The following is a 16,039-nucleotide window of genomic DNA, read 5'->3' on the forward strand; positions in this document are numbered from 1 at the left end:
ATAAATAAATAAATAAATAAATAAGCAATTATGTAATAATATAAAAGATACGCCGGGTGGTGATGGCACACACCTTTAATCCCAGCACTTGGGAGGCAGAGGCAGGAGGATCTCTGTGATTTCGAGGCCAGTCTGGTCTACAAGAGCTATTTCCAGGACAGGATCCAAAGCCACAGAGTAACCCTGTCTCGAAAAACCAAATAATAATAATAATAATATAAAAGGTACACAAACTTAAGGATATGGTTGCATAATCTTATGCATATAGTAAGTTATAAACCTGAGAATGAGTAGCATATTTTGTGACTTTCACAATACTTACTTTTATATAAAAGTAATAAATTTTAAATAATTTATATGATATATTTTACATGATTTAAAGAAAAGAAAATAACAGAATCCAATTCATATACACTATATTGCACAATTTCAAAGCAAAGAAGAAAATAATTAATCTTTATATTATCTGTCCCATGATGCCTAAAGTGCTGTTCTATTTGTCTATAATAACAGACAGCTCCAAGAGACAAACCCACACAAAGGTGGGAGGTGAGAAAAGAAGACTCCATGAAGCTGTTCTCTGACCTCCACACATCACCATGCATGTGTATACACAAAAACACAATGAAATTAAAGAAAAAATTTAAAGCTGCTCTATGTGACATACTGAGTCAAACATCACTAGAAGAGAGACTGTCTTAATTTTTATTAAAAATAAAAAAGGTATCTGGTCTGTAGATATAGTTTATAGGATAAGGAGAAAAAGATGTGCTACTTTCAAATTCAATTTAGCCATTCTCTTAAGTAAAACAAGTACTGTGGCTTCTGATGTCGCTACATCCAGCTACTTCTCCTTTTCTTAATATCTATTTTAAACAAAATAAATTTAATAATAGAGAAAAAGGGACTAGTGATACACTTCAGTGGAACAATGTTTGCCTGATATGTATAAGGCTATAAGACTGATGCTCCAGCACCATAGAGGAAAAAAATTTTAGAAACAATCGCAAAAAGGGACCAAAAAAAATCCAAGCTACAGCTTTAAAAAGTGCATGTATATAAACTATAAGGGCATATAATCACAAGTATAAATGTGACACATGAGCAGAATGACTTTACAAACGAAACAAGATAATGCAGAAAGAACAAATTTTAAAGAAAGTTTTAAGAGACAAGTGTAAGTGAAAACACCTGTCTCCAGAACCATCACAAATGATACAGTTCCCTGTCTATCTTTATATTTCTCAATATTTTGTAGAAAAGTAGATTCCACTTTCTATGGCAACTGATAAGAGTCAAATTGTGTACAGTGGAGTACTGTCGTTATCCTACAGATTCATTTTTTTAACAAAAAATGTAGTTTCACTTAACCAAATTAAGCTTTCTTTTTGTTGTTTGCTTTTTGTTTACTTGGGGCTTTTTAGGGACAGGGTTTCTATGTGAAGCCTTGGCTGTACTGAAAACTCATTCTATAAATTAGGCTGACCTCAAACTCAGAGATCCACCTGCTTCTGCCTTCCAAATGTTAGTATTAAAGGCATGCACCACCACCATCCAACTCCAAATTATGCTTTCTATACCTAAAACATCAAACTCCAATAAATAACCATGAACATTTAGAGATTACCTTCATGTCTCATGATGATAGAGAAGATGCACATTAAAACCAGAATCAAAAGCAAAAATAAAAAGTACATACACAAGTCCTAGGTCAGTGCTCAGTAAGTTCCGTGCACTTCTTTACCTGTCTACAAACATGCTACTTCAGCAGACAATGACATAAAAAGCATTACAGCATTCCTAAAGTCTGTCAAAAAAAGAAAAAGCAACCCACCAAAGCATTAAAATAGCAACTACTCTTTATGGTATATCTTTAAAATGAAATAATTTCTAAAGTGTGCTGCTAGCATGTATATTTGCTATTTGTATAATTTATACTAAAACATAAACTATAACCAGACATAGTGGTTCACACCTACAATTTCAGCTCTTGGGAGGCTGAGGCAGAAGGGGACTGCCATGAATTTGAAGACTGCCTGGACCATATTATGAGAAAGAAAAGAGACAAACATAAATCATTCTGTTAAAAACTTAAATTTCCAAAAAAGGGCAACTATTCAAATAACATTTCTACATAGATTTTCCTCTAAAAACACGCCATTATTATATTTAACTATTACATTACTCCATACATATAATCCTATCTATTTGTCTGGTAAATAAAGTTTACCAGAGTAAAGTTACGTATATTAGTCTGAATTATAAATATTTAGCAAGCCAATACATAGGTCAAAAAGATAGACAGGTATATCTTTTGTTACTTGCAACTTAAAATGAAATACCCCTTCAATATTTTTTATTCAGTTTACTGATAGTAGTCACATAATCAAATCACTGCATTTTTTCAACTAATGACAGCAAAATTTAGTAAGGTAAGTTTTATGAAAGTTTTAAAGAGATTTCCAATTCCCACCAAATCATTCCAAATGTAGTCTAGAAAAAAATATAACTAAAGAATTAGTACAAATAAAATCAATCTCTACATATCAGACAAAAATCAGATTAGCAGATCAGGCATGTGCCTTTAATGACAGTACTTGAAAGGTAGAAGCAGGCTGACCTCTGAGTTCCAGGCCAGTCTGGACCAGGCAGAAGGTACACAGTGGTATATTGTCTCAAAACAAACCAAAAAAATAAAATAAAATAAAATAAATAAAAATAATAATAATAATAGCCAACTCTCAAAAGAGATGGCACTGGCTGCTTTTCCAGAGTACACAGGTTCAATTCCAACCCCCATATAGCAGCTCACAACCATCTGTAATTCTAGTCCCAGAGAATCTGATGCCCTCTTCTGGCCTCCTTAGGTACCACATGCATGTGATGCACAGACTTACATGCAAGCCAAAACAGAAAGTCAAACACATGAAATAAAAATAAAGTACAAAGAAAAATTAAAAATCTGTGTGTACAATTTGTACCTGCATGCTTCTGTAAGGAAAGTATTTAAAATATTAGGATAATCATAGAACTCACGTCATACCTGTGCTCCATAGATGTATTTATCCAACATCTTGCCACCTATTGTCTGCCCTCCTATATCCCAAACTTGAAGAGTAACATTCAAATTTCCTAGAATATAAAAATAATATAAAATAGGAATATGAAAGACTAACAATCTAACAACTAAGCATAGTATCACAGAACACTGAGTAATAATGATAAAATCTAATGTCAACTTGCATTTTATTCTACAAGTTCACATGTCAGATGTTTAAAACTCTAAGCAATGTTGTCAAACAAATGGTGGTAGAGAAACTCTACCTCTTATTTCTATGGAAACATCTTTACAATTTCACTTAGTATAAAATAAAATTCAGTGGCAGGCATGGTGGTGTACTTCTCTAACCCTAGCACTCACAGGAGACTCTGTTAGTTGAGGCCAGCCTGATCTTCAAAGTGTTCTAGGACAGCCAGGGCTACATTGTGAGACCCACTTCAAAAAAGAAAAATGAAATACTGTATGCGTTAATTTAAAAACTTATGCCTTAACAAAATTAAATATTTTCAGATACTAGAACAATATAAAGCACATATACATAGAGAAAGAAAAATACTTTTAAAATAAAGATGGAAGTTTTATAACCTACCCAATCACACATGAATTGTGCTGTCACTTAATTGTGTTATGTGTTCTGAAACACAACAAGTAACAGACTATAAAATTCACCCATAATTTTACCTCAAATGAAGTTTTAATTTGAATGCCAGCTACTACATATAAACACAATCAATAATTGTTTTTATATTATTTAATCTCTTAAATATATATGTTAGAGCTCTATGCACGCCCAAAACAGCATTTACAAACTAATTGTATTTTGTACAAAACATGATGACTGAAACAAATGATTATGTGCACTTCAAAGTCTTCATAAATATCCAATGTTCTTCCCCATTACAAGCATCATAAAGGTATCCAAAAGGACTAAAAGGCAGTCTTTGAAATCAATTTATGCATTTTGCAAAAAACTGACATGAACACAAATTTATTAAGTAAACTCCTCTTTCTTAACAACACAACTAATTATTAAACTACGCAAGTCAAAAACTATGTATCATATATTAGCTGAGCATTTTTTCCTCATAAAATTATATTGTTTCCTCCAAAGTCAGAACTGGTACCTTCCGAATGATTCACAAATCAGAAAATTTTGAAATTAAAATTTAGAACTGAAAAAATGATCTCTCCTGAAAAATAAAACAGATTTTAAACTTTAATTTTTAAACCAATGTAACACACTAAAATCAGAGAAAGTCTGTTCCATCATTTGACTACACTGTTGGAAAGAAAGCACGATAGTGAATTAATCACAAAGTTTTACACTTCAGTTTGGTTTGTGTGGACTTGTATTACAAGATTTCCATTATTTGGATGTAGATCTGTTCCATCTGCCACAGTGCAGAGATGTCCAGGAGGAACATCCATTAGCACTAATGAGAGCTACTGAAGTTTATCGCCGTGATCATTGCCACACACACAGCTCCAATGCTATGAGTAATGACAAAAGTGTTCTTAAAGCTCTATGAATTTGAAATACAAATATCACAGATTAAGAATCGGCCAACAGACCATATAAAATCTAATTTCTTAGAATTCTAATTTTCGTGAAAACTGGAGCTAAACCAGTCTTTTCAGAAGCCATCTCAAATTAACCAGGTAGGAATATGCTAGCCGTCTCTAGAAATGTACGAATGAGGTTGGAAAGCCTGCATCCAACAGGCAAGAGTCTATTCATTTTACTTGCAAAACAGCAGTCCTCGGTTTACAGCAAAAGACAGCGTTCCCCAAAATAATGCTCAAAGCAAGATTTCAGGCTGCGCATTAGTAATTACTAAGAGGTCTTTAATCCCAGTCCCTCAAGGCCCAATAATCCCTACTACTTAACCTCACAATCAGATATGAAGTTTTTTCCCCTCCCTCCTACTTTTCATTCTGATATCCAGAGCCTCTCTGAATTACACATTATGAATATTTCTGCTATAGCTTCAGGAACACTCTTCAATGTATGCTCCCAAATTCTGGTGACAGTCATTTAAGGACCTAGTTCAAATATGTAATTGTTTGCCACCTTGATTTACATTCATGTATTGAAGGTAATTTGCAAATCTTTATCTTTCTAAATACATACTTCTTGTTATTAGTTTGCATTTTATTTTTTTAAGATATAACTTTTAATTCCAATAGAATTATTAGTAACACATAACTTTGCTTGCAAAGAACTAGCAAAAAAATTACTGAGTAATATTGCATAGTTATTTCATATACTTAGAAAAATATTTAACATCTACATTTCAACTTTAGACTTTACACAAAACTGAAAATAAAATAGATATTTTCTATTTTAGGATCAAAAATAATGTAAAGCTGTGATTCAAACTTATTTTCATTTAAGTTTTTGTAGGAACACCATATGATAGTAATTATTTTTAATATGACATAATTATAACATATAGTACATATAGAATTATGTTTGGTTAAACAATGTAATATTTTCTAAAATCAAAAATCCATCTAAACCAGATTTCTAACAAATAAAGAACATTAAACAAATTGTCAGCATTCTAATATCAAATGCAAACTACTATAAAATTCCTGTCCTCTATAGGAAATGACATGAAACCAAAAAAAGTTTAAATGAAGTGGCATTTATATTAAAAGATAAAATAGAGTAAGCTGCATTTGGTATGAGTCAAAGAAACCACAGGGATTCAACAGTGACCTTGTATAAGTACACTTAGTGCCTTGGTTAACCTTACTTAGAGTGCTGCATAGTCACGATGGAACTCAAAACACAAGACTGCCCACTTCTTGTGCCAAAGACTCAGAAATCCTTTTCACAGTAGAACGCTGTTTACTGGACTGTACCACAGCTTCCTGAAGGTATTTTGACTAAGGCTCTTAAGAAGCTCTATCAGCAGAATCTCTGACTAACAGATACACTATTTTAAGCAGTAAAATCTGCACAGTGGTTGCATCCAGACTATACAGCATACCAGATTGTGAAATACACTAAAATGGATGAGTATCTGCAAAGTAATGATCTTGAAAGCTTACACGAAGAAAATGTGAATAAACACACATAGAGTTTACAGCCCTAACAATGTAACAATGTAACAATGACTAAACTTATAACAAATATTAGATTCACACGCTATGCTACATTACCATAAATTCAAGAGATGCTTTTAGTAATGTTTTAGTTAGCAAACGAGAAAACACTAATCAAACCTTAGACATCACAATGCATTGAAATTGGGTTTAGAGCATGCAAAGAATATATTTTATTATAGAATATTTTATAATTTTAAATATTAAATCAAAATACATGAAATTTTTTTCAAACTGAAATATTTATAAGTTTGAGTTCATTAAGTTGCTAAAACTATCTCCTAAAAAATGTGATTATTTTTCTAAAAATCTGCTCATCAAACTTCATTAGGAAAAGTAAAACATATATTCCTAAAAGCACACATTCCCTAATGCCATTTTTAACCTAAAGTTTTTCTAAGACCAAACATATTAAAAATTTGTATTTTAAAACTATGAACAATATTTTACAAAGTAGTCAATTTTTGAGCTGGTAACTTGTGCAGCAGTTCAGAAATCATCACAAATATCATATAAATAAAATGTCCATTAATTAATGTTTATAATATTAATATTTGGGTAAGTATTTGTTCCTTTATTTCAGCATTTCAACTAAAAAAATAAAAATTTGAACAAAATTAATGAGAAAAGTTGGTGCTTTGACTATATAACCATCCCAACAAAATAGCTGATAACAAAGTATTATATTGAGGCTCTCTGTAGTATCCAATAACCAGCGTCACTAAGACAGACTTGCACAAACCCATTTTCAGTATGCATGCAGCATAACCTATGTGTATATTCTACTAACAACTGTTCCGAATGTGCAGCTAAAATGGTATTTCAATCTTGAATACATAAAAAATATATATAAATAAAACAAAGAACAAACTATGCATATGCTTCTCATTAACCATCTGAATAATAATAGTGAAAATTAATTTTTTTCTCATGTAGTATCACTTAATCCATTTTAAATTGAAATCCAAACATAAACCATCACAAAATATATCAGGGATAATAGTAATGAGATAGAAAGAATATCTCCAATAACCCAAAACTCTATAATTTCCATAGGAAGTTAACAATAGATGGGGCATTTGAGAGAGAAACTAATTCCAATAGTACTGAAACTCATTCACATTTCAGTATAGGAATCTGATATTACAAGGGCAACCACTTAATTTACAGAAAGAAGGGTTATGGTTTATAAAATGAATCAAGATAACTATTTTTAATAAAATATTTGAAACATGTCATTTAATCACTGAAATTGAATGGATACATTTTAAAGCTTTAATTGTTCAGAAACTAACCTAAAACATAAACTACTCTTTTTGTGTTATTATTTCCCTGTATTTCCCACAAAATGTGCTGCAACTGGCATCTAAATAGTTTCTTTGCATGGTGAACTGAAACATCGTGAATGCTCAAACTGTATTTTTATGAGTGCCTAGGGACCCTAAATTTTAGTGGTCTATTAAATGCCAGCAATTTCATGCTGCCTTGCATAAAACAGCATTCACATATTAGAGCACAGAAGTTCCATAGCTACATTATACTTCTGTTCCAAGTTCCAAACAAAAAAAAAAAACTAAAGCAGAAACTAATCAAAATAATATTTTTAAATCCTTCCCAGTTTTTTCACATTTAATTAAAACAATAGCTGTCAAGGAATGTATAGCATTTAATTTTTGAAAAGCCTTTTGGAATTTTATGAGCAACTATTGTTTATACTCAGAAAAGAAAACTGCATAGTTGCCAGTAACAGCAATGGAGGAGAATGTATAAACTTTTTGTTACCTCATGGACACTATATTCTCATACTAATGCTAATGATAGTTAATTTGCTGTACATATTCCTATGAGACTATGTAACCTCACACAGGTAAGGTTTTGAGTTTCATACCTAGAAAGGTTGTCCTGTGAGTGAGACTTAAGCAATCTCATAGGTTTTACAGTCTCTCACCTGGTAAGGTAATCCTTCTCAAAAAGAAATCCAGTCCTACAGTCTGCTTGTACTGTTTCCCAAAAGTCTCTTGAGCAAAACACGTAGCTAAGGAGGTCTAAAAAAAATGGATGTACAGAATAGAGAAATTAATTTATTTGCTTAAAAATATAAACATAAGACCATTACAAAGCTTATTAAGTAATCTTAAGATGTATATAGTAATTAATTAATAAACAACCTTCAGTAGCTCTAAATCAGTTAAAAACGTAGAGAGACACTCTCTCCAGGAACACACTACTTGCCTACAACCAGCAGTGGAAACAATAGACTAATCTAATCAGTTAGAGCTCATTAAGTCCCCTGACATCATCCTCCTTGATGGAAATTAGACTCTGAAAACTGAAAATACAACTAAAGCAACAATATGATTAAGATCAAAATTTTACAAATTGTTTCAACAAGACTTTCAGAGAACTCTTTAAAGTCTCCTTCTAAGGTTAAATGTCTGAGGATAGTTGGACCATTAGCTAATAATAAGAAGTACAGATTAGGGAAGAGAAAGCTACTTGTAGAACCTTTCAGTTTTCCTATAAGAAACATTGTCTTCATTTTTCTCTATACTTAGAGAGTAAAATAATTATACAGAATTGTCGTGATAATATGTACAATTTAAATAAAAAGTTAGTATTATGAGATTAGCAGGAAGCAGGCAAAATATTATTCTCTATCTAAAAACAGTGCTACAAAGTCACAGGTAGTATAACTCCAGGGCTTTCTTTAGAGAGCCATTTCTTATCAGCGCACAAAATACTTCTAGTAACAACTAAAATAACTCCAAACTCAAAAGGAAATGTTTTGAATGCACAGTCTTACTCGAAAGTCTACCCCAAAGGAGAAAAAGGAAGCTCCACTAAGCTTTAAGCCTCAAGGCAGGCTGTCAGACTAAGAGAGAGAGAGAGAGAGAGAGAGAGAGAGAGAGAGAGAGAGAGAGAGAGAGAGAACAACAAAACTTGTTTTATTTTAAAAGTTAAAGTTTGAAATCAACTAGTAAAATAACAAAAACTAGAATAAAGTTCCCAAGATAGCACATTATAATTAACTATGAAAAGAGAACAGAAGTTCTAAGTAATACGTGGTCATATTTCAAGTACTTTTAGCAAGGTGAGTTAAATTTCTTTAATACAAGGACCATATTTTTCCCACAAAGGACAATTTGCAGACGCTAACTCCAAACTCTTTAATATTCCAATAATGTAATTACAATAAATGTCTAAGATTTTGCATCAAATATTGATTAATCAATCCCATATGTAAGACATTCAACCAGACATTTATAAATAAACTCACTATGTTTTCATTGAAGTATGTAGCAGTAACAAAATGAAAAACCAGAATAAAAGAGGTAAGTGTTTTTTAAAGATCTTTTGGTTTTCAGTCAAGTTTAACTATTCCATTGAGCCTGGTGCTCAGAGGTCTAGAGAAAAATACCATTACCTACAGTACTGCAAGTATCTCAAATGTTTCACATATGAATGGTTAAATATTTAAAAGCCAAGGAAAAACAAGGCACATGTAACAGCATAATTTTATTTGAAGTATTTTTTCACTTTCATTTAAGATTAAGAAATTTTATGATTTTTATATTCATTAACATTCAGAAATAGACGCAAGTGGAAGCGGGAAAGCACAAAGCCAGGGAAGGAAAATAACAAAGCAAATTTTATTTGAAAAATGAAATAATGAAAACTAATACTTCATTTACTAATAAAATATATATTTGGAAAATTTTGAGTAAAGTCTTTCCTTGAGAACAAAATTTCCAGATTTAAAAGCCCTGCCTTCAGATAAAAAAATCTGAGGCAAACATAAAGCCTCAAAATCACATGATTTTGAAGTTGAAAATAACAAACTAGGTTATGAGCCATATATAGTGTTCATGTAGGTTCTCAAACCACCTCACATTCTGCTACAAGGATCGACTGGATCTGTCGGAGGCACTTCCTTCCTCTCCAGTTCTTTACCCTCACTGCCATCACTCATATTCAGTGACTTGCCACGACACTGCATAAATACTCTTCTTAAAGTGAACAACCGGCTACCATAGCTGAGACATTTTTATTTCATTACTGATGTACATACATGTAGGGTATTTGTGTTGATTTTGGAAATATTTTTTAGCCAAACTATATACTTACTAACACTGAGATAGCACTGTATTATGATACCAAAAAGAAAGCTTGCTTCAAAAAATCTTAAGAAAATTGAAAATATGAAACAGACCAGGAAAGACATAAAAAATAACAACACATGATACTAGAAGGACATACTAAACATCTTTTCCAGAAACTGTTATTTTCCCAATGCTGTTCTTTCTTGCTTCTGCCTATGGCTACAAAAATACTGATAGTTCAAACATTAGAAAAATGTTGAAGAGTTAAACAGGATACAAATAAGAATGAAAACGAGGCTGAGTTTCATAAAAGAAAGGACAGTTAAACAATGAGAATGGTGGTGTCAATAATCTTAGAGCTGAACAGATCCCCAGGCAGAGTTCAGCAGCTCATTTCAGGAAGTATAGCAGGGCATAGAAAAGCTATGACATTCTAACCCAGAGGACAAAGACCAGGCAGAGCACCATAAAAGAAGACCACTCACTCCTCAATACAGAATGATAACCCGAACCCAACCATACAGAGGGGGGAAATAATACATTGCTCAACATTGGACATAACTTTAAACAAGTAAAAACTAATTACACTAAACTAGCAACAAAGGCAAAATAAAGTTATGACTGGCTAAATTTTTAAAATATAGATATAAAACTATGAGTAAATTTCAGCATTTATTAAATATTGGGATACAAATAATCAAAACCTTAAAGACACGACCAAATATTAACTATTTTTATTGAAGGAGGTATATTTAAATTTTAAATATAAAAATAAATAAAATATGTTGACTTACTGGGTAATTTGGGGGTCTTTTAGATAATGTACTAGTATTATGAAGTGTCATGGTTTTAAATGTAAAAAAGTAAGCTCAGTTGTTCAATGAATGCAACTGAGTTTATGAGGTAAAATCACAAGGTGGCCTTCAAAAAAAGCTAAGAATGAAACCCATAAAATAATCTTTGTACTGAATGAAAGTTTAGAAACAATGCTGATTTACAACAATTTGCTTTTTCAAAAAGCTTAAGTGTACAATATTTCATACACTTCCTAAAGAAAAGCAGTCAAGTTCTGTTCTTTGCACAAAAATATGATCACATTGCACTGTTTTATTCGAGGTAGCGCTCTACAGCAAAGTATCCTGGGAAAACAAGAACGGGATTAAGACTCCAAAATTTTGCAGAAGAATTAAACATTCCGCAGCGGCCCTAGGAACCCAAATTTCAGCACCAAAGCTCTAACGCATATGCCCAGTTTCCTTCCGGGAATGATGCAAAAGCCGTCGCCACAGAAACCAGGTCCAACGACACCAGTGACTGATGCGGGAGGGAGGTTTTCTATGAGGAGTCTGGCTGCGCAGAAGAACTAACTTTAACTATCTTGCCCAACAGTGTCGTGGTTTCAACTGGAGCGACTACTGGGAGGGTGCCCAGACAAGTGTGCATCGCTTTATTTGGTAAACCCTCGATGACGCCTAGAGACCCTCTCTGTACCGAGTACCACCAGGCAATGAGACAATGTTTATCCCATTCCAGGAGTTCCCAACTTCTGGTGATGAACTCCAGCCTAGGAGACAGGGGACTAACTGCCTGCGGGTATTCTCCCGCACGAGCCCATTCATTCCTGCAACCAACGGTCGCAGAAGGCTAGGTTAAGAAGGCAGGGGTCCTCGCGACCCCCGGCATCCCGCCCACCGCGGGAGCTCGGGAAACACCCATTGAATGAACTGACAGGTGCCAAGGGCGGAACTAGAGTGAGATGGGACCCTGAAAGGGCAGCTATGGTGTACGGAGCGCGCTCGGCCTGCGCATCGTCACGGTCTGTGTCTGTTTTTTGCAGTGGCCCACCCCAGGAGCGGGTCATGCCTGGCGGGCGGGCGTCGGGCACGCGCGCAGGGCGCAGGCGCGAGGAAGGCCGCGGCCCAAGGCGTGCCAGGCCAAGTCGGCGGGACCGCTGAGCAGGAGGCGGCGCTGGACAGCGCTCGGCTCCCCCACGGGCCCGCCCGGCCTGGCCGCGCCGTGGTTCCTGCAGCCCAGGTCGCCGGGTTTGCCCGAGGACTGACCTTCCCGGAGGTGCCGTCCCCCAGAACGACGATTTTCAGTTGCCGGTCCTGGCTCTCCTCCTCAGAGTCTGACATGGTGTCCAGGGATGCTGGCCCGCCTCCAAGTTGGAGGAAGGAAAGGAGGAGGCCTCCGGGGGCGGGGGAGAGATGGCCAGCAGGCAGGACGAGCAGGACCTCCGCCCAGGCGTCTCCTCAAGCCTGAAGGAACCCAGGCAGAATCACTCACCGACCGCCATCTTGCCCTCCTCCCCACCCCCGCGGGGCTCCGCCCCCAGAAAGCCCCGCCCCCGTGCGTCACTCGCATTACGCCCCGCCCCCGATCCGACCACCAGGCTGCGAATGGGGGTGAGAACGGGAGATGCAGGCTGGGTGTTGCGGTGTAGTCGAGGGAGACATTGGCTAGGAGACAAAAGCAACATGTCTTCCGAGCGATGTAGATCCATATTGGAGAAGAGTAGCTCTCAGACGTTCTGCTCTCTGTCCTTTTTTTCTGATAGCATAATTTACGTGAGTCATTTAGTCCAAGGGGGCGGGGTCATGGTGAGGCTCGGCTGCCACAGAAGCCAGGAATCTAGGAGCAGCGGAGGGGCGGGGTCTGTCTCTGGGCAGCGAGGGACGCTTTGGGCTGCGCGCGCACAGGATCCATCCTGCCGGTGAGGTTGAGCCTAGGCCAGGTGGTTGGCAGTCCAGTGGAGCAGAAGGAGGTTGCTAAGGCCTTAAAGGAAAGAGAAGACGTGTAGTTGTCGCTTTGGAGTGTCCTGGGGCTCTGGTGCTGGGTCCTAGTTTAACCTCTCACAGGCAGACTGCAAAGTTCATCAGTAAAGCAGAACTGAGGGAACTGATTGCCATCCTGCTGGCCACACAATCTTCACCTTCAGGCTGCAAGACCCAGAGTGTGGTCCAGAGAACTCTGGGGTTCCCGTGAAGTCAAAACATAGCACGATCAGCGCTCATTCTTTGCCTTTGTCACCTTCAGAATCTCACAAGTGTAGTTTGCTGGAGGAAAACTCTTGCGTATGAAGTTCCCTAGATCAATGCTGATATATAAAACGAAACTTCAGTTGCGTTATCTTATAACAGTATTTTTAAAATCTGTGAAAAATTGAGAGGGTTTAAATGAGAGTTTGAAAACTTAAAGTCATTTTTTTTTTTGTAATGTAAAAAGAGTAAAGATCTTCTCCTTGTATGGACACCTATTAGCCCTGAACACTACCAAGAAACAATCTAAGGAAAAATAGAACTAATCCACAAAATATAAAAATATCATCATGGATGCTCAGCTACAGTACTCATGACAGGATCACATACTAGACCCCTTCAAAAAATAAGTCAAATTTTGAGAAGAATCCGAGGCATTTTATGAAATCAGGGATTTTGACAACTAGAAAGCAGACTTTAATGCATCTTTTCAGGCTCGTACAAACTCAATTTTAACACTGCCACATACAAGGAATGTGTTTATTCATGAAATACCTAGATTACGGAGGGGTAAGACCTAGTCCATAGAATAATCTCTCCAGTTGTCTCACTGAAATTCCAACTAACTATATCCTAATGCCGTGACTGCATCATGCATGCGTTCTTAAATCACAAACTCCCCACTCTAAAGATATTTAAGGTGACTCAATCATGTTTAATTGGTCAAGTATTAGTGAATGTTATTTTCTTCACAACTCTTGTAAGCACGGAGGACACGGAAGTGACCAAACCCATGAGCACTCTGTCCCTTGCAACTTAGTCTGAAGGAAAAGTCTAGTAGGCTACAGAATGGTCAGATAAGGTTGCCGGGGCCGCCTCTGCAAATATTAATCTGTTTAGAAGAAGCAACTTTCAACTATGATTGAATGAAGGATCTTGTGACGAGAAGACTACCTGGTAGGATTTCTATTCACCCCCATATGTCCTTATAAGGGAAAAGTGGACTCTGCATGGGCTCAGACCGAAAAGGCAATATAACCATGAAAACAGAGATGGTAGTGATGCAGCCACAAACCAAGGAATGCCAGTGGCCAGGAGAAGCTGGCAAAGATAGAGAACAAATTCTCTTCTGGAGCCTTCAGAGGGAACACATTACCCACACCTCAAGTTTAGTTCAGTGGCACTGATTTAAAACTTATGTCCCCACAACTTCAAACAGATGTGTTAGTTTCAACTAGCAAGTTTATGGTAATTTGCTATAGCAGTTACAAGAAGCTCATACAAAAAGAGACACTGATAGTCAATAACAAGAACTTTTCAGATGGGTTAAAAAAATAATAAGATAACTTATGGATAGGTAATGCAAGAATACTCAAATATTTCAACATCACTAATGAAGGTAAAATAATTTTTAGAAAGTGGTGTCCTGTTATACTCTTTTTCTTTTTTAAATTTTTAGAGAAGGCCTCATTAATTTACCCTTGGATGTCCTGGAACTCACTTTTTTTTTACAGGTCATGTTGGCCTTGAACTCAGAGAGCTCCATCTGCCTTGTCTCCCACATGCTAGGATTAAGGAAGTACCTTCTTTCTGAACTTCTGCCATATTCTGAACAACCTACTAGTCATGATTGCAATTTGAAGCTGAAATATTTCCCAGAGCTCAAGTGCTTGCTCTCAAGCTCGTAGTTATTTTGAAATCTGTGGAGCCTTCAGAAGATGAGACCAGGCTGGAAGAAGTAGGACTTGAGGGCAGTCCTTCGAATGTTATACTCAAACCCTGACGTGATCTATGTTTTGAGGAGACTCCTCAATGTGCTCCCTCCACCATGAATGTCACCATGCCTTTCCTGCCATGATAGATGAAGATCCTCTTCAACAGTGAGCCAAAATGAATATTCCTTTCAGTACATTGCTTCCCTTAGGCATCCTCTAATATAGCTGTAGTTGCCAAAAACTTTCCTTCCTCTTTTTTAAACATTTTATAGTTTGAAAGATGTACCTCCCATGCTTAAAGTCCACAAAAATATTGTTTTGGAGAAAATGAGAAAACATTGTTGTGTGAGGCAAAATAATGACCACATTCCTGACTTGTATACTCTGAATCTCTGCCGTAAACATAAGAAAAACATAGAATCTAGAGATAGAGCTCAGCTGGTAGAGTTCTTGCCCCGTATAAACGAAGCTTTGGGTTCAATCTCCAATATCACATAAACCAGACATGATGTCATAGATGTGATCCCAGCAGTCAGAAGTAGAGACGCCAATCAGAAGTTCACCATTATTCTCACCTTACATGATTAAACATTATACATATTACAGGCAAAAAAAAAGTTGTCCCCAGAACCCACATACATTAATACTCAAGCAACTTGTTATAGATTGACAGAGTAAGCAAGCAAAGTATTTTTCTTGGCCAGTTGTTTTGTTGAAAGGCTGCATACTGTTTTTAAAAGAAAGAATCAGTTTATTACTATTTTGTAAGGTAATCTTATAAAGAATCTTAAAGGAATCACAAAAAAAAACTTTTACACATAAAAACAGTCATCTCTATTTTAGGATTCATACCCACTCATCAATAGATTTTTATATCAGGAAATTGAAGGCAAAAATGGGTATAAGGAATTAATCATTTTTAATGACTAATCACCTTTAGTCATCAACCAGTCCTAGTAAGAAAGGTACATCAGCTAATGAGTATCAGTTGTTTTGTTCTTTTTTCCTGACCTTAAAAGATTCCTCACTCAATAGCTATAGTTATAAATGGTGCCTTTTTAAAACTTTTGATTG

The 16,039-nt window shown here is 35.9% G+C and overlaps 1 protein-coding gene across 2 annotated transcripts in view; it reads right to left on the bottom strand.

Moving 5' to 3' along the window:
- Window positions 1-12,592, bottom strand: part of Rab28 (RAB28, member RAS oncogene family) — an 87,545-nt gene extending 74,953 nt beyond the window's left edge. For both annotated transcript variants that reach the window (XM_005365971.3, XM_013353336.2), the window contains exons 1-3: window positions 12,333-12,592; window positions 8,121-8,217; window positions 3,044-3,132 (exon numbers count right to left, since the gene is read on the bottom strand). In XM_005365971.3, the coding sequence (XP_005366028.1) occupies window positions 3,044-3,132; window positions 8,121-8,217; window positions 12,333-12,407 (261 nt within the window). In that variant the 5' untranslated portion in view covers window positions 12,408-12,592. The remainder of the gene's footprint in view (window positions 1-3,043; window positions 3,133-8,120; window positions 8,218-12,332) is intronic.
- Window positions 12,593-16,039: the final 3,447 nt, after the last annotated feature.

The sequence above is a fragment of the Microtus ochrogaster genome, unplaced genomic scaffold (genome assembly GCF_000317375.1).
Source record: "Microtus ochrogaster isolate Prairie Vole_2 unplaced genomic scaffold, MicOch1.0 UNK5, whole genome shotgun sequence".
In the NCBI taxonomy this organism is placed as follows: Eukaryota; Metazoa; Chordata; class Mammalia; order Rodentia; family Cricetidae; genus Microtus; species Microtus ochrogaster.